Consider the following 23,700-nt stretch of genomic DNA (forward strand, 5'->3'; position numbering starts at 1 on the left):
TCCACAAAATGAGCTGTAAGGATTCTGAAGCAATAATGATAAATATTGTTAACTCTGTAGAGTCACTAGACACAAACAATAGTCAGTATCAAGAGGACAGGGAGGGCAGTATGTAAGAATCATATTATTTCTTTGATTTATTTAGTTATAATTAATTAGATTATGTAAATTTCCTCTGGTCATGGATAATAGATAATTACTTGTCCTCTAACTTCAGGCTAAAATGAAATAATTGGTTTAAATGAGGACTAGAGAGTAAGTAAATCTTTCTACATTTGTGACTATCTGCAAACTTTATTGCTTTCTATAACATTTGTGCATAAATCATAAAGATTAGCATTTTCCCACATGCCAAAAGCATAAAGAAACTGGAAAATTAATAAACTGCCTTTCCTTACTTTATATCATGTTTTGGGCTTTCTTATTAAGAATTTTATATTGGTAGAGTTCTATATAGGTTTATTTGCAACGTTCTGCGTGACAAATATAATAAGGTTCAAGTTGACTTATGCCTTTCAAACATAGACTTGCATGAAAAAAAGTATATGTCTTGCCTAGACACCAGCATATCCTGGGATTTGGCAACGAACAGAAGCCATAGTAAGAACTGCTTCAAGTGGCAATTTTATTCTGGCTATTTAATTCTTCTTTATACTTTCCTCTATTTTCCAATTGCCCACAATAACCATAAATTAGATATATAACCATAAATTAGATACATGGGGAATGACAGAACATGATTTATAATAACAAAAGGGGGGAGGGCTGGGGGGTGGTGAAGTGGGGGACAACTGATTTCCTTCCAACAATTTAAAAATGTTAAAACCATTCTTAGATAGCAAGACATACAAAAAGAGGCCATGGGCCTAGTTTGCTGACCCTTGCTCTACACTACTGCTCAAATCACTATGATGGAGTATGCCTCTATACTCCAACTGTGACAAAATGTTTTAAATTTCCCTTTATTTCAGACTATCTCCTAACTTATGTGGATTTATTCATTCTATTACTTCTTCCTGGTCTACTCTTTCTTGCCCTTCTCTGTATGGCACATTCCCGCATACCCCTTAAGATTCTGTTTAAGCATTTACTTCTGCTAGAATAACACTATCATACTGTCCTGTCCCTCCTATCATTGTGCTTGGTACAACAAAGGCATGAATGAACAAATGAACAAATGAATGAATGAATGAATACTTTAAAACATAAGAGAAACCTGAATGTGGGCAAATGTTCACAAGAATATTAAGAACAGTAAATTCTCACATGTAGTTATGTTTATATGGCCATCAATATGCATTTTAACCAAACTGATTTTAGAAAAGTAAAACATTTCTCATAAAACAGAAAGCATTTTCTTAATTATAAAATGTCCCTTAGACTTTGATAGTAAACTTTGATGTAACAAACTCTGCGAAGATGGTGTTAGTCCAATATGTCAATAAGCCAAGAAATAAATAGTAAGACAACTGTCAAAAAAATGCTTCCTCTAAAAAAAGAATAATAATGGATCAATTTAAAGGCATACGTACAGATGATTCCTAACAGACAACTTTTGAGAGGAAAACTTCATTCCTAAACCTAAGACTTAAATGTAAAATTTAATCAATTTTATCAATTTGTATTAAAATACAGAATAGTGATCAGTAGTCTTTCATACCTAAAAAAGATGAGATCCTGAAGAGGCCTAGAAAACATTTATGTCCACTCACAAAGAATTTAGTTCGGTCTCAATATATTAGCATATCAAATTATAACTCTATGGATATAAATGGCAGTGTTGGGAAAGAGCTGGATAAAGAAGGAAACAAAATTATACACCATCTTTGGTGTCCAGTTTTAAACCAAAAAAATGCTTCTTTACAGAAACTAAAATAACCAAAATTCAGTTGATAAGTTTTAACACTAACTAGTTTTTTGTTTGTTTTCAGATACCTGCCATTTTGTTTTGTTTTTGTTAAACTGAACTGACCACTCTGTACTTTTTGGCTAATCCCAAACTACAGAAAATTCTAAAATGGGATTTAATAACCACTCTTGACAAGATTTTTAAACCTCCAAAATGAGGCATTCATTTTCAAAAGATTCATCCTTCTTGTATAAGAAATCGGTTTCTTAATGAAAATGTAAAACCATACATCTGAAAAGTAAATAGCTGGTGTTGGAAGATAAACTGAAAATTTTCTAGCTTAGGAGAAAACAAATGCACATAGCCAAAATCCCAAATCTAAGAATATTTGACTTACAACTAGTGGTCTTTTATAGGGGGGGTCGGGGGGGGGGGGGTGTTACTAGATGATACACTTTAACTTTAAAATGCACTCAAATACTGCACATTGTGCTCCTAATTCAAAATTAAACCTCGGAAGTATATCTGATGGGTGCAATATGTTCTGTAAAGCTAAAACAATAAACACATGAGTTTATACCCAAAAGAGGCAGAAGAAAGCTGTCAGTCTATATGACACTATATTTCATATATTTCAAGAGACTACAGAAAATCCACTTGAAGACTACAATTCATAGATAACTGTTATGTTAATGAATCAACTGGTTCCTTCCCATGTCAAAAATACAATTAGCTCTATGAATAAAATTCTGAGATTTCTTAATAAATATTGTAATTATAGGAAAACAATGAAAAGGGAAATTCCTAAACTCTGATTGGCCTTCTTCTAGAATACTCACTATTTGAAGAACAGATGAAGATTACACCATGAAAATTTAGAATGAATAAGCATTATAGCTTTTCAGGTTAGACACTAATAAAAATTTTCCACTCTTGCTTTTATCTGGCAACTCTATCACTTTCTCAACTTACTGGGATCTATTATTCATTTAAGTTTGACTCCTGGTTCATTTTTCCCTCTTTATAATACACTGTAAAAGTCATGTATTTTTAAAGTCAGAAATAATCACAAAGAAATCACCTATATATATAAAAGGCTAATATGCAGTGTTCCCCTCAGGAGTTCGACTGGGAGAACGGGAGTTCGACCGCTCACTATGACGTGCGCTGACCACCAGAGGGCGGTGTGGAACATGGTGGGTGACCAGCAGAGGTGGCTGGGCGCTGAGGGAGTGAGGGAAGGAGGAGGCGGGGAGGTGGGGAACCTGATTGGCTCTGATTGCCAGCCAGGCCTACAGACCTTACCCATGCAGAATTTTGTGCACTGGGCCTCTAGTCAAAAAGAAAAAGAAAATGAGTAGACTATTGAGCATCCAATTAGTATGTTTTAGGTAGTTCTTCAAAACAAAGCTTCTAAAATATCTGCAAAACAAAATATGTGGGCTAAAAATCTTATGTGAAAAAACTTATGTGTGGAAAAAGATTGAAAGGATACATATACATATTAACAATATGGTTGGTTCTGTGAGGTAGAACTATTAGTGTTTTTTTCTTCATAAGATTTCTGCATTTTTCATATTTTCTAAATTGAGTGTGTAATGATCATTCTTTATTTTAAACCCTTAAAAATGTCCACTATCTAATTATAGAATAACTCCCACTATAATGTCTTAGAATGCATTACACAAGTGATTTTTTAAAATATTTTTTTATTGATTTCAGAGAGGAAAGAAGAGGGACATAGAAATAATGAGAATCATTGATTGGCTGACTCCTGCACACCCCACACTGGGACTGGAGCATGTGCCTTGACCAGGAATCAAACTGTGCCTTCCTGGTCCATAGGTCGACACTCAACCACTGAGACACAACAGCCGGGCACAAGTGATATATTTTTAAAAATTCACTAAGCTAATACTCCAATATGAGATAAATATATGGAAATAAAATAAATGTTTTTAAAACAAGTATAGCAATAGTATCTTATACTCTAAGAAGTTATAAAGTTACTCCACTAATATTTAACAATATATTTTGTTAAAATTTAGTAATATTTTTTTATCTTCCCCATTAGGAATTAATTCGTTAACAATTTGTATTACATTGTCTTTTACAGATAAGTGTCTCAGAAGACAATAAAGCACTGCAGTAAAACCTCATTTTGGGCCAATTCTGTTTATTGCCAACAGAAAAGTCAATCCCAAGTATCAAAATATACTATCTCTGATATTAAATAAGCATGCTGAAAAAAAGACACAGAAACCAATACTAATAAAGAATCGCATGTCACTGAAACAGCTGTACAAACTTTAAAGTTGCCAAAAAGAAAAGTTTGAGACCTTATTTTATAATTGATCACACCCCATTGCATGATACATCGACAGCATAATGTGAAAGTATGCCTGCCTGTTGTTTGTCAAACACTTCTCACCACCCCTTTGCCATTGTACTGATTTAAAATGATGCCTCTGGAGTTTTTGTTACTCTTCAGAGATATTTTATTTGTAAAGTATATATAAAATTACTGATGCACATTTATTTATATTCCTTCTGAGCATATTTTTCTCCTCACTGTCATCTGATTTATAACAGTTGAATTCTTATTTTTTTATTTTTATTAAATTTATTGGGATAACACTGGTTAATAAAATTATATAGGTTTCAAATGTATAATTCCGTAACACACCATCTGTATACTGTACTGTGTGTTCACCACCCAAAGTCAAGTCTCTTTCTGTCATCATTTATCTCCTTTACCCTCTTCTACCTCCCCCAAACCCCCTTCCCTTTGGTAATCACCATACTGTTGTCTGTGGTTTTTGTGTGTGTGTTTTCTTAATCCCTTCACCTTCTGTTTCACTCTATACCATCTAAATGTAAAAACTTCCTTGGGTTTTTGGTACACTCTCCACCTCACTGTTTTGTTACACAGGTTTTGTGGTAAAAAGACTTCAACTGGTTTTAAAAGATTGTTATGTCTGTTTAAATGTTTTTAAAACTAACATCTAAGCACAATAAAAGATGTCTTAATCAAAACTATTATTTAAGGTTCAAAATACCACCAGTATGCCAGATGAAATATTAAAAATGAGAATACAAACTAACACTAAAGAAAAAAATAATAATAAGGAAAAGGGGCCAAGAGCAGAAGACAAACAGCAAACTTAAATGAGATGGCAGACCATCGACCTGTGAACCAGGATGTCACGGTTCGATTCTGGTCAAGGCACATGCCTGGGTTGTGGGCTAGATCCCCAGTGTGGGGCATGTAGGAGGCAGCCGATCAATGATTCTCACTCATCATTGATGTTTCTCTCTCTCTCCCTCTCCCTTCCTCTCTGAAATCAATAATGTATATATATATATATATATACACACACACAAATATATATATATTCTGCAAAACAAAAAAAAATATGTGGGCTAAAAACCTTGTGTGAAAAAAAAAAATATATATATATATATTTTAATGAGCTGGTAGGAACAACTCTCTAAATACAGATTTAATATTAAAAGTTTTGACTATGAACCCTGGAATAGGTAGTATAGATCAATTATGGTTCGATCAAGGAGAAGAACCAGGATGGGTGATAAGGCGGAATGATTTATTGTAGGGGTTAAACTTGACATAACTATGAGTGCAGTTAGAATGGCAGATGTAGGCCCTTGTTTCCACATCTAGTTTTAAGCCTGCAATCACTATAGGTCAGCCAGACTAGCAGTTAAAAAGAGAACTGGATAAGGAAAAGAGCAAGGACAAACTGTAACTTGTGAAGATGAGTGGGAACTGATAAAAACAATGGAAATACACAAGAACAAACTTTAATCCGTGAGGACAACAGGAAATGGCAGCGACAAACTGGAACATCTGTCTCTCACCAACTCCAAACACAAGCAAGGGTGACCTATGAGAGAAACTTGCACCCCTCACTAGGGAGCTGTACATACATGGAAAAATTCAGAGAAGGTGAAGGGGGAAATGTGGCAGGAGCTATCCTAGCACACCTAGAAGGTGAGGAGCAAACCAATGGCACAGTGTAAGAGCTGTCACGGTGCCTGACTCAGCACTGACCCTCAAGAGTCAAAACGCATGCCTGCCACTTCATTTCCTCCTTAAAACATAGTCATAATGTCTCCTGTGACCACTGTTAACGAGAACAATACAGGGAACGAATTTTTAGGAAACATATTTCCAATTTAGCCAAGTTGACATAGCACATGCCTCCATAGAAACAGGTCAGTGCCTCCACGTAACCTCAAACTGTGCCAAAGGTATAAAGAAAGGAAGGATAGCTGTACAGAGTGATCAAATTCTCAACATCACTCCAAAGTAACCCTTCCAAACTTCTACAATGGATAGGAGATCTCAGTTACTGTCTATATATGTACCCATATTAGAAGCCTATCAACACACCATCGATACTCTATGGCTGGGGTGAAATATATTGCAATTCCTGAAGTTTGTGCACACATTCAAGGTAAAAACTGCTAAGAAAATCGAATAATGACCTTCATCCTAAATTTTAAAAACCAGGTCAGCTACCAATACTATTCAATCCTATCCTAATATTTAAATAGGAATAAGCAAGAGTCTTTAAATCTTAAAGAATCAAAAACATGAATGTAAGGCTACAGACCTGTTGACCCTCAAGAAAATAGTCAATAATGAAATGAAGGACAAAGAAAACAAAGGCAAGCACCCCATCGCCATGTCTCCAATCTCTTCCCACTCTGGCTGGACATTAAAATTAAACACTGCTCTGCTAAAAACAATGTCAAGAAAATGAGAAGACAAGACCCAGACTGGCCAAAAATATTTGCAAAAGACACATCTGATAAAGTAGTGTCATCCAAAAAATATATATATAAAAAAACTCTTAAAACTGAACATTGAGAAAATAAACAACCCAGTTGAAAAATGGGTCAAAGTCCTTAGCAGACACCTCACCAAAGAAGATATACAGATGGCAAGATATACATATGTGAAAAGATGTTCCAAACATGTTAGCAGGGAAATGGAAATTAAAACAACATACCACTATAACCTACTTTGTTGAAATAAAGTAAAATGAATTAAATGGAAAGACTCCCCATGTTCATGGATTGAAAGACTCAGTATTATAAGATGGCAATGTTCCACAGATTGATCTACAGATTCAACACAGTACCCATCAAATTCCCAGCTAACTTGTTTTCAGAAGGACAAGCTGATCCTAAATTTCATGTGGAAATGAAAGAAATACAGAATAGTCAAAACAATCTGGGAAAAGAACAAGACAGGAGGAATCACAATTCCTTATTTCAAAACTTACTACAAAGCTACATTAATAAGACAGTGTGGTACTGGATAGTTATGCAGATCAATGAAATATAAGTGAGAGTCCAAAAATAAACCTATACATCTATAGCTAACTGATTTCTGACAAGAATGACAAGACCGTTCAATGGGAAAAGAATAGTATCTCAACAAATTGTGCTGGGACAACAGGATATCCACATGAAAAGGATGAATTTTGACTCTTAGTGACACCATATAAAAAATTTACTCAATATGAACTGAAGACCTAAACCTAAGAGTTAAAACCATAAAACTCTTGAAACATAGTTATAAATCTTCATGACTTTGGATAAGCAACAATTTCTTAGATACAATACCGAACGCATAAGCAAAACAAAGGAAAAAATAGATAAATTGGATTTCATCAAAGTTAAAAACTTTTATGTATCAAATGACATTACTACCAAGAAAATGAAAAGGCAACCTGCAGAATCAAAGAAAACGTTTACAAATCATCTATCTGATAAAAAAGAACACTTACAGCCCTAGCCAGTTTGGCTCAGTGGATAGAGCATCGGCCTGCGGACTGAAGGGTCCCGGTTTCAATTCCACTCAGGGCACATGCCCAGGCTGCGGGTTTGATCCCCATTGCGAGGCATGCAGGAGACAGCTGATCAATGATTCTCTCTCATCATTGCCATTTCAATATCTCTCTCCCTCTCCCTTCCTCTCTGAAATAAAAATATATGTTTTTTTAAAAAAAGAACACTTACAACTCAACAATAAAAAGACAATCCAATTTAAAAATGGACAAATGATTTGAATGTTCACTTCTACAAAGAAAATATACAATAGGCATTAAGTACATAAAAAGATACTCAACATCATTAACTGTTAGGGAAATGCAAATCAAAACCACAATAGGATATCACTTCACACACACTAGGATGGATATAATTTTTAAAAAGTAAAACAATAGCTGGGGGGAATGTAGAGAAATTGCAGCCCTCACACATTGCTGGTAGAAATATTGGGTGGTATAGCTGCTCTGGACAATAGTCTGGACAACTCAGGATTACCTTATGACCCAGCAATTCCATTCCTAGTTATCTTCCCAACAGAAGTAAACCTATGTCCTAGTAAAAACCTGTACACAAATGTTTATAACAGCACTATTCATAATACCCAAAAATTGGAAACAACCCAAATATCCATCAACTGATGAATAAACAGAATGTGATGACATATCCATACAATGGAATATTATACAGCCATAAAAATAAATGAAGTACTGATACCTGTTATAGCAAGAATGAACCTTGAAAACATAAGTGAAAGAAGCCAGAAACAAAAGACCATATATTTCTTTATTCCATATATATGAAATGTCAATAAGCAGACCCATAGACACAGAAAGTAGTTTAGTACTTACCAGGGGCTACGGAGGAGGAGAAAGAAGGGAACGGGGTAATGACTGCTAATGGGTATAGGGTTTCTTTGGGGGGTAATGAAAATGTTCTAGAATTAGACAGTTACACAACCTAGTGGGTATACTTTAAAATGGTGAATTTTATGCTATGTAAAATATATCTTGATAAAAAGATCCCATAACTATCTACTTATATAAAAACCAAGGGTGGTGTTCATCACGACCTGAACTGCCGCGACCAAGCAGAAGGAAGTCAGTCCTGCAGGGGTTGTCTTGGCAACGGCTGTGCCCTCCCCCGAGCTGTTTCCCGGAGCTGTTTCTGGTGAGGGCAGGGTTTGAGGCAGGAACCCGCCATCAGGGCATGGACCCATTGAATCCTGGGTCACTTTGCCAAGGGCTGCACCCTCCCTGAGCTGTTTCCTGGAGCTGTTTCCGGTGAGGGCGGGGTTTGAGGCAGGAACCCGCCCTTGGAGCGTGGACCCACTGAATCCTGGGTCGATTTGCCAAGGGCTGCGCCCTCCCCGAGCTGTTTCCCGTTTGGCCTGAGGGAAGAACCCACCCTCAGAGCACCAGGAGCACCCAGCAGTAGTCAGTCCTGGGTTGCTGAGGTGGAGGCCACGGCGTGGTAGAACTCTGGGTCTGGCCCAACAGGGGGCATGGCCGACCTTCAAATCAGACCCTGACAATAGAAAGGAGGGAGCCCCATTCCTCACAGAATCTGCTGTTGGATAGCTTGCTGTCAGTAGCCTACCAGCCAGGAACCCCATTCTCCTGCACCCCGGACCCTGACAGGAGGGAGGAGGGAGACCCTATCCTCATGGAATTGACAGGTGGCCAGTTTGCTAATTAATTCCAATTTTTAAAAAAATATATTTTATTGATTTTTTTACAGAGAGGAAGGGAGAGGGATAGAGAGTTAGAAACATCGATCAGCTGCCTCCTGCACACTCCCCACTGGGGATGTGCCTGCAACCAAGGTACATGCCCTTGACCAGAATCGAACCTGGGACCCTTGAGTCCGCAGGCCAATGCTCTATCCACTGAGACAAACCAGTTAGGGCAATTAATTCCCTTTTAATGTGCACGAATTTTGTGCACCGGGCTACTAATAATATCATAAAATTTTAAAAGTGGTAAGTTTCTTGTGATGATAGGAAATATTCTGATTACTATTTCACCACTCTAAATTAATTCATTGACATCATGCATACAAAATTTTTATATCCTCTCCCAACACTAGAATAAATATTTCTGCAATACAACACACAATAAATAATGGCCTCAAACACAATTATATATGTACAATTCCCCAAGCACTAACTATATAACTGTATCTCTATCAATTTCTCTCCCTCTTTAGAAAGCATATCAAAATACAAAGTAATGTATATATATATATATGGGTGACCAAAAGTAGGTTTACAGTTTTAATACAAATAAATAATACAATGATTAATAAATAATACAAGAACAAACTGTTACACATACAACCTTAAACCTACTTTTGCCCACCCTTGTATATATGGCTAGATATATATAGATATAGATATGTAGATATATAACTCACATTAAAGTACATATTTATCATACATTTACTTTATTATTATTAAATTATTTGTACTACAGAGACCAACTAATCACATCAAGTGCGACATGACTACTATATTGCACCTGAAAATTTTTTGACATTCCTCTTGAAAAAAAAGATATCAATATAAAATCCTTGATGATACAGAGGCTGATGGGTTATAACAATACTAAGTAAAGCCCCTTATTAAAAATAAAATAAAATAAAATTATACTGTAGAATAAACCCTCCCCCAAAAAAAGTTACTTTTTATATGTGTCCAATAGATTATCAGGTAGTTCATTTGTACCTCATCATTTTCCAAAAATAATTTAAAGTTGATAGTTCCATATGTACATATTTACTAAATTTAAGAAAATTCAACAGAAAAAAAGTCAATTAGTTCAAAAAGAGGTAAAATAAGCTTTTGGAATTAAACCTACCATACTCGGTAAAAAAAAGAGAATTCATTTTGTTAGGTATGCTCCCAAAAGTCATATGTAATACTGTATTTCTGTAAATCAACTCACTTTCACCCTTCCTTTGGCTTTGAAAATATAGTAAATACTTGGCAAAGACTCTATTTAATGAATCAAATACTTAAAGATTCAAGATTTTTGTCAATGTCTCAAAATACATTTTATCTTAATATGTTACATTTTACCAGAAATTCAGTCCTTCCATTATATATCCAAACCTTACTTTCAAATACTAAATTTGAGTTCCACATTCTTCTTAATCCTCAGCTGACAATTTTCCCCTCCCATTGATATAATAGATCTAAATTACATATTGACTTTCTTCTGTACTTTTTGTCCACTATGTTAATCTTACTTCCACAACAAAACAACACATTTCCTCAAGGCTTGGTTCATAATATATGTACCTAGCATGTAGCCATGTGCTAACAGAAAGAATGTATTACTTTATGGATTAAATAATTATATTAAGTTTACTACTGCCTTTCTATGCTGCTTAATTTTAAGGTATTTCAAATTAGGGAGAATTCTGAACATACCTTTAACACATACAGAATCACAGGTAAATTTGAAAACATCCTAAAGAATCACCTAATTAAGGTTAATTAATCACCAAGTCAATTCTTTAAAAGTAATTGTTAGATAAAATACAGACCACAACATTTATTATGTTTTCCCATTATTAACAATATTTATCTCTTTTACTGTATATAACAGTTAATCTCTCCCATTCCTTGAATGATAATGAGAATATATTTTCATAGTAGCAATTGGTGACATTTCAATAAATCAATGTGCTGCAGTGATACCTAAATAAAAGCTTAGTTCACTATAATGATGCTTCCAGGCTTCCCTCAAGTCAGGTGGTTACTTGCAGTTAATGATCTGTGACATACCACACAAGTAGTCCTAAAAAGACGTATTATCCACTGCATGTGCAACAATATTTGCTTTATGGATGGCTAAATGAATGAAGACATTCAATGTAACTGTAAAAGTAAAATCAAAAGAAAACTTACAAGTAACATGTTTTCTTTAAGTAAAAGGGCTGTGACCATTTTCCATTAATACTTAACCTTTTGCTGGAGCAGTGTAACCACATATCCATAAAGCCCAAGAGCTGTTCTGGGTTAATGCTAATTAACTGCTCCCAATCAAAAGAGCAGTAACTTTCCAAAAATGTGAGATCATCAGCCTCTATTGTTGACATCAAAGCCACATCACAAAGCTTAGTGAACAATAAAAGAAGACAAATATGCTTTACATAAGTTGAGAGTTTGTCTTGTAATCAAATTTATATATACATAACAAACATGCCAAGAAAAGAATTATTATTCTTATGCTACACACAAAATTTGCTAATCTCAAACAGTACTCTATCTTTCATAGCTGCCAGACAGACTTTGTAAGCATTCATATGTTTATCATTTATAATTTTATTTCATTTACTAGACTCGGCTTTTGTCCACCATATGTATGTCCACTGTGAATTAACTATTCCCTTAGGTACAATTAAGGCCTTTCCATTTGTTGTAAGAAGAGCTAAGTATGAAGGACACAGCCAGAAATAACATTTATACCTCAACCAAAAACAGAAGCACATTCAAACTCAAACGATGGTTTATGCAGCATCTTTTTTTTTTATTAGGCACATGTCTACAGAGCAAAATAAACTTGAGATAAAAATTCATGGCAACTGTGTACCAGCTTTCACCATTCAGATTGAATATCAAAACTATATCAACTCCATCAATTAAATTTAAATAACTTTTCAGAAAAATATACTTCTAAATTACAAGTGAAGTGAAGGTTGGCTTCCAAACATTAATTGTAACCATTTTAATCAATATTTATGTATTTCAAAGACATTTCAAAACATTGTCAATGTTTTTTTATTTTTAAATCTTTTAATTAAAAGTAGATTGACTGACTTAGCAGTACCTCCTCTGATTACCCATAACTAGAACACAGGATTTGAAGACAGAATGAGGAACACAATAACAACTAACACATATAGCACCTATTATATATACTTGACATGGTTCTAGGACAGGGGTGGGCAAACTTTTTGACTCGAGGGCCACAATGGGTTCTTAAACTGGACTGGAGGGCCGGAACAAAAGCATGGATGGAGTGTTTGTGTGAACTAATATAAATTCAAAGTAAACATCATTACATAAAAGGGTACGGTCTTTTTTTTTTTTTTTTAGTTTTATTCATTTCAAACAGGCCGGATCCGGCCCGCGGGCCGTAGTTTGCCCACGGCTGTTCTAGGAGCTTTATATCTATTTAATTCTTACAACAACCTCCCTGTAAGGTAGGTGCTATTATTATTCCTACTTTATAGATGAGAAAACTGAGTTATAAAGAGGACAAGTATCTTATAAGTGAGCCCATATCTGAACCTAAGTAGTCTTACTCAGAAGTCTGTGCTCATACTGTTACTCTATATAAAAGATATTAAAATGCAACAACAGCCCTGGCCAGGTAGCTCAGTTGATTAGAGGGTTGTCCGATATGCCCAGGTTTTAGGTTCAATCCCTGGTCAGGGCACATACAAGAATCAACCAATGAATGCATCAATAATTGGAACAACAAATTGAATATCTATCTCTATCTACTTCCTCTCTCGCTTTCTCTCTCTCTCAAAATCAAACTTTTAATTCCACATTCTTCTTCATCTCAGTAAATTGGACTTCAACATTCAAGATGCTTATGCAAAAAATCTTGGCTTTATCTTCACTCCTCTACTCTGCAACTACTCTATGAAAAAATGCATCACCCCTACCTTCAAAATATATCCAGAAGCCAACCTCTTCTCACTATTTCCACTGCTATCACCCTGCTCCATGCCCCCATTATTTCTCACCTGAATTACCCACTATGGTATATTCTCAAAAAACAAAATTGTAGTGATCCTTTCAAGCTAAACCACTTCACTCTGATCAAGGCCCTCAGTGGCTTTCCATCACACAGAGTAAACGTCAAAGCCCTTACAATGGCCTACAAAGCTCTTCCTGATGATCCATCTTCTTCCTAGGTCTGTCCCTCTTTATATCTAATTTTAATTTGAGAAAACTACTAAACCAATTAAACTTGGAATTATATCAAATGCTCTAAAAGCACAGGAGTTGAGGTATGATACAAGAGAACAGCTTTGAGTGCATACATTAAAATACTCTCTCACTCAGTGTACAGAATACTGATGCTTTTAGTATAAGAATATCAGCATCTTCCAGTAAATAAATTAACATAGCTGTATTTGTCAAATTTACATGTAAAGAAATTAAAAAGCAAAAATAAGAAAGCAATCAAAACCAAAATGTTAGGTCCATCTGAAAAAGACACTTGGATATGATACTTTGGGATACTATTCCCTGGAAAAAGAACCAAAGTATTAAAACAAATGGACAAGGAGCAGAATGTTTTAATTTAGAATGTATAAACAAAATGAACTTTTCAAATCCTCAAAAGTTTTTGTTTATGCCTTATAAATTTTAAATTCTCTTAAGTAAACTGATGACTCACTCATTCACTTTGTTATAATATTGTAGAAGTTAATATGAATCCTTCAAAATAAAAATCCAAGTTTCACATTTCTACTCTCCATATAAAATAAGAATTTTGAAGACTCAAAAGAGTCACAGTATAGGCAAGGACTTTCATGTAAATTCCCATTAAGTTTTTCAAAATGGATGTATGCCCACCTCTTATACTCCTCTATTATGGACAAAAAGAACAGTCTTTTTAAAAGCTTTGTGATAATTTTATTGAGTGCATGAGTAAAATTTTCAACTTGAAATTTACTTGTTTTACTAATACATTTCCACTGAGTTCAGAGAACACAACTTACAGGGTACATTAAAATGTAACCTTTGAACCTGGCAGTGTAAAACATCACTTCCTGAGCAGAGATAGTACTCCAAGAACAATCAATCACTGTTAAGAAGAATATACACTCAACATTGTTAATTAGTGTTGATGCACTCTTCTCTATGCCCTCATCTGTCATGAAGATTGTTTAAAAATCTGAGTTATTAGTCTTTATTTGGGAAAGGATCTGGTTAATATCTTTAAGAGTAGAAATCATTCATCCATCCACTCTGTCCTTGAGCATGATAATTCCTATCCCCAATACAAGCTACGGATAACCACCACCCCTCCACTAACTAAGAACCTATAAATCAGGAAGAGGGCAGCTCCTATGCAACCCCTGTTAATTTCTGTTTACAATCTATCCAACTGAGAATGTTAGCTAGTCAAGGGAGAAACTAGCTGATGGATCAGATAGTAGAAAAACATAACAGCTTAAAGATAGAAAATAACGAAATGACAAATTAAAGAGTCATGGGATTATAAAACATGGGTTAAAATTAAAATTATTCTTTAAAAAAAAATTCCTAAATGTTCATTTCATTTCAATTTGAAACTTTCCTGAAACACTGGGAGGAGGGATGGGATTAAAACTGTATGTTAGTACAGATTATGATTTTTTGAATAAACGCAAAAATAAAAAATTTATAAATAAAAAGGCAAAAGTGTAGGGTTCTACCATTATGTAAAAGTCACATGTTAGGAAAAAGAAGCAAAATTCTTAATTCTTTTATGTTTATTTACCCTAAAATCAAGACATAAAACCTATGACATTATCTCAAACATGGTCCAGTATTGTATAACTTCGATGCATTTCCAAAGAAACTCTCTCTGACATTATGCACCAGGATGGAATTCAGTAGCCCAATTGGTTCTGAAGACCATCTAACAGATTCCCTGTATCTATATACGTATTTTTCCTCATTAAGAAAACCATTTTCCCTGATTAACACATCCCAGGCCATAAACACTTCGAATTTCAACAGTCTTCATGAAAAGGCTTTTATTCATTCATTCAGGCACTGTTCTAAGTGATGAGGTCCTTAGCTCTCACAGAGCTTAGATTTTAGTGGGGAAAGAGACAAGAAACAAACAAGAAACAGTATCAGATGGCAATGAGACTACACAGATAACACAATCAGAATGTCCTGACAGAAAGGGACTAGATGGCTCCTTTAGATTGAGTGGGTGAGGAAGGCAACTCTGAAGAGAAGACATTTAAAATGAGATCCAAATGAAGAAAAAGCCTTTCAAGCAGAGCAAACCCTAAGGTGCAAATTAACTTGGAGTGTGTTAGAAATGGAACTTGGAGTGTGTTAGAAATGGACATACAGACAATGTGCCTTATGCATACAGTGGGCAAGGGAACATGTCATAGAAGGTGAGGTTTGAGACCACCTAGTGATTGACAAAACTGGAAAAGGAGCTTGGATTTCAGGATTTTAAGCTGCAGAGTCATATATTATGATTTCCCACTTGGGAACTGGATTGTAGAAGAGCAAAGTTAGGAGCAGGAAGACCAATAATGGGCTGACTACTGCAGCAGTTCACATGAGAGGTGGTGGTGGTATGTTAGGCCATGGCCAGGGTCCACCTGTAATAAGCCCCTAAGTGGACATAAACTGAAAATCCTAGGCTCTTCAGTATAGGCTCTGATCAAACGAGAGTGGCCCGATGCTAGGAGAGCAAGATCTTCAAGGCCAGGAAACCAAGTATTAGGTCTGGTGGCGTTGGATCTCTGGATTGCAGAAGTTACCCCAGTTGGTAATATAATTGTTTCTGGGTGCTTATGTGAATGCATCTGTAGCCTGTCAGACATCTCATTCCACATGGGGCTGTAGTCATCATCTAACTTCAATGACCTTCCCATAAAATATACGGAATAAGTAAATGATACACTCTTTCTCATTCTGAAACTTACCTACCAAAAATTTATTTTTATCTCACTAGGGGAAAGTGGGAGCTTCAGTGAAGATTTGGACAAAACTGATTTATTAATATCAACTACCAAACAGAGCAAAAAGGCAGTCAACATTTTTAGAAAACTTGAATATGGCAGTAAAAAAAAAAAAAGATTAAAATTAAGACCTAGGTTAGCAAGTCAAATCACTCCTTAAGCACTCTCTCTGGCTCAACCTTTGTGCAAATTCGCAATGACTAGCTGAATACACATAGCTGGCACTGGAGAATGTTTGCTGAATGAGTTCCCTACCCAACACACAATCTGAGAACTATCAACCTGAAACAAAAACAAGGAATAAGATGGTAACAAAGGAATTCTCTAGGAACCATTTCCTCCAGGCCACTTAAAACTTCTATTTCAGCTCTACTAATTTATAATTTATGATTGTTCAAATTGAAGCTATAGTTAATGCTTTTATTTAATTTTATTTTTTGTTTTATTTTGTTGTTTTTTACGGGCCAACTTTTATTTTATTTTTATTGTTTAAAATATTACAAGTAGTAGTACATATGTCTCCTTTTTCCCCCATTGACCTCTCCTTGGCCTCCCCTACCCCCCAGCACATGCTCTCACCCCCGCCCCCAGTGTCTGTGTCCATTGGTTATGCTTACCAGTATATGCATGCATACCAGTCATACGGTTGATCTCTTACCGCCCCCCTCCGCCAACTCTCCCCTGCCATCCCACTGTAGTTTGACAGTCTGTTCGATGCTTCTTTGTCTCTGCATCTATTTTAGTTCATCAGTTTATGATGTTCTTTATATTCCACAAATGAGTGAGATGTGATATTTATCTTTCTCTGACTGGCTTGTTTCGCTTAGCATAATGCTCTCCAGTTCCACACATACTGTTGCAAATGGTAAGAATTCCTTCTTTTTTACAGCAGCATAGTATTCCATTGTGTAGATGTACCAGTTTTCTAATCCACTCATCTGCTGATGGGCATTTAGGCTGTTTCCAAATCTCAGCTATTGTAAATTATGCTGCTATGAACAAAGGGGTGCATATATTCTTTCTGATTGGTGTTTCTGTTTTCTTGTGATATATTCCTAGTAGTAGTATTACTGGATCAAATGGCAGTTCCATTTTTAATTTTTTGAGGAAACGCCATACTGTTTTCCACAGTGGCTGCACCAGACTGCATTCCCACCAGCAGTGCAAGAGGGTTCCTTTTTCTCTGCATTCTCTCCAGCACTTGTCATTTGTTGATTTGTTGATGACAGCCATTCTGACAGGTATAAGATGGTATCTCAATGTTGTTTTGATTTGCATCTTTCAGATGATTAGTGACTTTGAGCATGTTTTCATATGTCTCTTGGCCTTCTGTATGTCCTCTTTCAAAAAGTGTCTATTTAGCTCCTTTGCCCATTTTTTTATTGGGTTGTTTGTCTTCCTTTTGTTAAGTTGTATGAGCTCCCTGTAAATGTTGGAGATTAAACCCTTATCGGAGATAACATTGGCAAATATGTTCTCCCATGCAGTGAGTTTTCTTGTTGTGTTGCTGATGGTTTCTTTTGCTGTGCAGCAGCTTTTTATTTTGATGTAGTCCCATTTGTTTATTTTCTCGTTAGTTTACATTGCCCTAGGAGCTGTATCGGTAAAGATATTGCTATGACAAATGTCTGCTATTTTGCTGCCTATGGCTTCTTCTAAGATTTTTATAGTTTCCCATCTTCTATTTAATTCCTTTATTCATTTTGAGTTTATTTTTGTGTATGGTGTAAGTTGGTCATTTTTTTGCATGTATCTGTCCAATTTTCCCAATAACATTTATTGAAGAGACTGACTGTCTTGACTCCGTTTTATGCTCTCGCCTCCTTGGTCAAATATTAAGTGAGCATAATGGCTTCTGTCAATTTCTGGGTTCTCTGTTCTGTTCCATTGGTCTATATGTCTGTTCTTGTGCCAATACCAGGCAGTTTTGAGAACAGTGGCTTTGTAGTATAGCTTGATATCTGGTATTGTGATCCCTCCAACTTTGTTCTTCTTTCTCAAGGTTGCTGCAGCTATTTGGGATCTTTTTTTATTCCAGATGAATTTTTGCAGTTTGTTCTAGGTCTTTGAAGTATGCCTTTGGTATTTTAATGGGGATTGCATTGAATTTATACATTGCTTTGGATAGTATGGACATTTTAATGATCTTGACTCTACCAATCCAAGAACATGGCATATTCTTCCATTTGTTTATGTGTTCCTCTATCTTTTTTTTAACGTCCTGTAATTGTCTGAGTATAGGTCCTTTACCTCCTTGGTTAAATTTATTCCTAGGTATCTTAATCTTTTTGTTGCAATGGTAAATGGGATTATTTTTTTCATTTTTCTTTCTGTGAATTTATTATTGGTGTATAAAAAAGCCATATACTTTTGGGTGTTAATTTTGTATCCTGCTACATTGCCAAATTCATTTATTAAGTCTAGTAGTTTTTTGATGGAGTCTTTAGGGTTTTCTATGTACAATATCATGTCATCTGCGAATAATGACAATTTTACTTTTTCTTTTCCAATTTGGATGCCTTTCAATATGTCAACATAGTTAATGCTTTTAAAAGCTACTATGCTTAAGAATAATAATAATATTGAGCACTTACATTGGATAAGACCACATGCTAGGTGTTTTTCATAGAATATCTCGTTTAATCTTTAAACCAACTTTATCAGACAGAAACTATTACCCTTATTTCCAGAAGAGGAAATGGAGGCTTAGAAATATAAAGTAGCTTCTCTGATTGTCACAGTGCTATAAAGGGAAGAAATTGGGCTTGAAAACAAAATCTGTCAAAATCCAATTCCTGTGATCTTAACCACACTCAATACTTCACTTAAAATCTTAATTAGTATAAAGAACACTAAACTCTTAAAGCTTTTCAGAATATAGAATGAAATAAATTCAATAAAATTTCTTTAAACATTATATACTTTTAAGTATCATATAGTGAAATAACTTACTAATTACCAATTCTGTCTATGTCATTAAAGCAAGTCCCTTCCTCTGCTGGCTACTTTATTAACCTACTCTAGTTACTCTTTATATTTAAACATAATAAAACTCAATTTTTTACAAAAATAAACCCGTAATTCACCCTTACCTAAGACTATCTTCAATCCTCAGCCCAAATTCCTGAGTTTACTATCCTATCTAATAAAAGACAAAAAGGGTAATTGACCGTACCTTCGCTACGCTTCCTATTGGCTAATCAGGGCGATATGCAAATTAACCGCCAACAAAGATGGCGGCCGGCAGCCACGCAGCTGAAGCGAGCAGGAGGCTTGCTTGCTCCACTATGGAGGAAGCCAAGGTTCCCCGCCTGCCGCGGCCCGGCTCTGAGCTCCGAAAGCAACAAAGTTTCAATTATAGAAGCTAAACAAACCCCAGATACCTGCTTTCAGCAGGCCGTGGCCTCAGAGCTGGAGCGAGCAGGACGGCAACAAAGTTTCAATTATAGAAGGTAAATAAATCCCAGACTAAAAAAAAGAAACAAAGGAGAGGCTGGGAGCTTCAGTTGCCGATCAGCCTGAAAACAGCTCTCAGCCCCTCACCCAGACTGGCCAGGCACCCCAGTGGGGACCCCCACCCTGAAGGGGGTGTGACTAGCTGCAAATAGCCATCAGCCCCTCACCCAGGCTGGCCAGGCACCTCAGTGCGGACCCCCACCCTGAAGGGGGTGTGACTAGCTGCAAACAGCCATCAGCCCCTCACCCAGGCTGGCCAGGCACCCCAGTGGAGACCCCCACCCTGAAGGGGGCGTGACCAGATGCAAACAGCCATCAGCCCCTCACCCAGGCTGGCCAGGCACCCCAGTGTGGACCCCCACCCTGATCCGGGACACCCTTCAGGGCAAACCAGCCGGCCCCCACCCATGCACCAGGCCTCTATCCTATATAGTAAAAGGGTAATATGCAAACTGACCCTAACAGCAGAAAGACGGAATGACTGGTCACTATGACACACACTGACCACCAGGGGGCAGACGCTCAATGCAGGAGCTGCCCTCTGGTGGTCAGTGTGCTCCCACAGGGGGAGCCCTGCTCAGCCACAAGCCAGGCTGATGGCTGCCAGTACAGCGGTGGTGGTGGGAGCCTCTCCTGCCTCCTCAGCAGCACTAAGGATGTCCAACTGCAGCTTAGGTCTGCTCCCCAGCTGCCGGGCTGCCAGAGGGATGTCTGATTGCCATCTTAGGCCCAATCCCCTGGGGAGCAGGCCTAAGCCAGCAGGTGGTCATCCCCTGAGGGGTCCCAGACTGCGAGAGGGCCACAGGCCGGGCTGAGGGATGCCCCCCCCCCCAAGTGCACAAATATTTATGCACCAGGCCTCTAGTATTTTAATAAAAAACAAATGATTTTATATCTTTCTAATCATAAGGTCTTATTATGGAACAAATTCACACATGTCTGTGCATGCGCACACATGCGCTAACACAAACACCTTGTGTGGAACTTTTCTATCCTTCTACTGAACTTTGGCTAAAAGCTGGCTACTGCTGCCAATATATTCAGGGCCTACACCTATTTATCTTCGACATATGCTTTCTATTAAAGTTGCAAAGAATAGGACATGATGATGAATTTTAAATTGCACATTTAGGCAGAAGATGACTTGTGTAGATAACTGGAATAGTACAGTTTCAAATGTCTTCCCATCATGTTTCTTTCTCTTTGCCTTTAACCAGTAGGTGAAGTCTTTGCTTTTTAATATAATTTTATGTCCAAAAAAGAAAATGAATGCATATTACCATACAAATGTAACATCAATTTAGAAACACAAATTATAAGCTCTTTCATTACATGATCATATGAAATAATATTCAGGAAAATGTTCATCTATAATCTCTTCATTTTACATATATAACTTTCTGTGTGACTGCACACTTTATTATATGATCTCATTCTAAAAGAGAGTATTATAAATACAAGAAAAGGGATAGAGCTAAGCCAAAAGTGAAAAAATTCTTTGACTTTTATGCTATGAAATCTCAAATCCTGTGATCATTTTTTGCATAAATTTATATAACTAGGAATGGCACAACCAAGCACAGTTCAATAGCCTATCTAGTCTGATATCCTGCCTCTGACAGCGACCAACTCTGGATGCCTCACAGGACAGCATAAACACATAATGTATATAATTATGTACCACTACGCCATTACTCCAGATGGTGGTTAGATGATATCCTGAAAGAAATGAAAACAAATCAGAACCCTTATCCCTTCCCTACTCTACAATTTCCCAAAAGGTGATGGGAAACCTCAAAGCACACATTTTACCATAAAATAAGCCAATGCTTTGGTAACATAATGACCAAGAAATGATCTCCTAAAATGAAAAGTCCAATGTAGAAATAGAATCTTAGCTCATCAAAACTCATGATTTGTAAAGGGGGATTTCAATGGATTGAAAAGTATCTAATTCACTCAATTATAATTATATACAAAACAGATGAGCAAATTTTACTAAAGCTTTAAAAAACTCTATCTTTTATCCAACCCATACATTTTGTGATATGTAATACTGTTTACTACAAACAATATAAAATTTGTATTTTTAACTCTTCAGAGAAATGATATTCACACTTTTGTAATGGTTTTAAAATAAGGCTTGGATTTATTACATGTTCATCTAAGTGTGCAGAACCACAAAATGAAAAAATCTTGGTTTAGTCTTTCAGGAAGTGCTATTTCCTAAACAATCACAGACAAAATAAATGCACTCTACTATTAAAGACTTTTGGCAAAGATAATTCTCTTCCTAAGTATACCTGGATATTGATCTAACAATGCTTGTAGTCAGGAAATAGTTTCTGACCTAAGTCTTTCATGGTATAATTTTTATTCATTTTCTCTTTTTCTGTCCTCAAATAAGTTGTAAAAGATTAGGTCATATCATATTTTATATACTTAAAAGTCCTTAGTAAGGACTCCTTTTCCAAGTAACTGCATTAGAGGGTGATGAACCAAGTAATAGTCTTGTGCTGCATTGTCTTATAATTTTTATATGCTGTATGTCGTAACCCAAAAGACAAATCTCAAAAACTACTTACCCATCATTTTTACCGAGCACTACTCTGTCCCCATTATAACACGCTTTCTCAAAAAATATATATATATACTTCTATTTCAGAGCCTAAAAAATTCAGAAAGGAACTTTATGGGAGCAAGAAACAATGCACACAAAATTCCACAAAGACACTGCTTCCTTCCCTAGAATAGGGGATCATTTAATGAAATGTATCTCCCAAAATCTCTGGGGCAGAGAGAAACTGTAGAGCAATATCATAAAATCTGCAGCTGTGTTGCTGTTCTTAATAGGCCGCGCTGTTTCCTTAGACCTCAGGAAGCCAAAACACACAGTCAGAGCAGAACTTACCTTAACAGGAATTGGCCAAAGCAGCACAGCAGTTAAGATAGATCAGCATCAAAACTGTTATTGAAAAGACTGTACACATCTTTAGGAATTTTCTCTTCAAGCAATTTGCTTACTCCAGGAAGCTGTATCTATTTATGTTTCCAAACATTGACATTTTTAGAAATAAAAACGATAGGATAGGCAAATAAACTTTACTATATATTGATAAGCATTAATAACTTACTTTTATTGCCCACCAAGGCAATCAGTGGCTGAGTTTCCGACTCCTCGCTCACTTTCTTCACCACAGTATACCAGTCTTCTAAATTCTCGAAGCTTTGATAATTTGTAATGTCATATACCAAGAGGATTCCCTGTCCAAAAGAGTTACAGAATATTTGTAATACACTACTTAAAAATAATATTAATACTAAATACTCTAAGTAATGCTTCAGATATGCCTAGAATCATGTAAAAATACAAATGAGGGCTATTCTATATATAAACTTACTTTGATTTAAGCTATTAGCAGACAGATAATACTGAATCTTTTCATTCAAGATAAACCCAAACCAAGTAAAGCAAGCTAAATAATAATTTTATCAAGTTATAAGTGGTTTTCTAGTAAGATATCTGGGATATGCTTGGTAAGTTATAATCAATGTAAGAAAATATGACAGAGGTAGAAAAAAGCTGCAAGGCCTACAATCCTGTCTGTTACTTTCATGAGGTCAAATATTTAAACCTTTCAATAAAAAAACCATCTGCTGCTGCTCTTTTTAAATATTTTTTAAATGGAGATTCCATGACATCCCTTGATAGGCCATTTCAGTGTTTTAACACAATTTTCTTTAAATGAAATAAATCGATTTCCTCTTTTGGTCCTCTGTGCATTTGGAGAACAACATGTGAGTATCCTCCT

The 23,700-nt window shown here is 36.0% G+C and overlaps 1 protein-coding gene across 3 annotated transcripts in view; it reads right to left on the reverse strand.

Annotated features, from left to right (window-relative positions):
- Positions 1-23,700, reverse strand: part of RAB28 (RAB28, member RAS oncogene family) — a 68,018-nt gene that overhangs the window by 21,654 nt on the left and 22,664 nt on the right. For all 3 annotated transcript variants that reach the window (XM_006096606.3, XM_006096607.3, XM_023760467.1), the window contains exon 4: positions 23,023-23,152. In XM_006096606.3, coding sequence (XP_006096668.1) covers positions 23,023-23,152 — 130 coding nt within the window. The remainder of the gene's footprint in view (positions 1-23,022; positions 23,153-23,700) is intronic.

This window comes from Myotis lucifugus, unplaced genomic scaffold (genome assembly GCF_000147115.1).
Source record: "Myotis lucifugus unplaced genomic scaffold, Myoluc2.0 scaffold_183, whole genome shotgun sequence".
NCBI classification, from domain to species: domain Eukaryota; kingdom Metazoa; phylum Chordata; class Mammalia; order Chiroptera; family Vespertilionidae; genus Myotis; species Myotis lucifugus.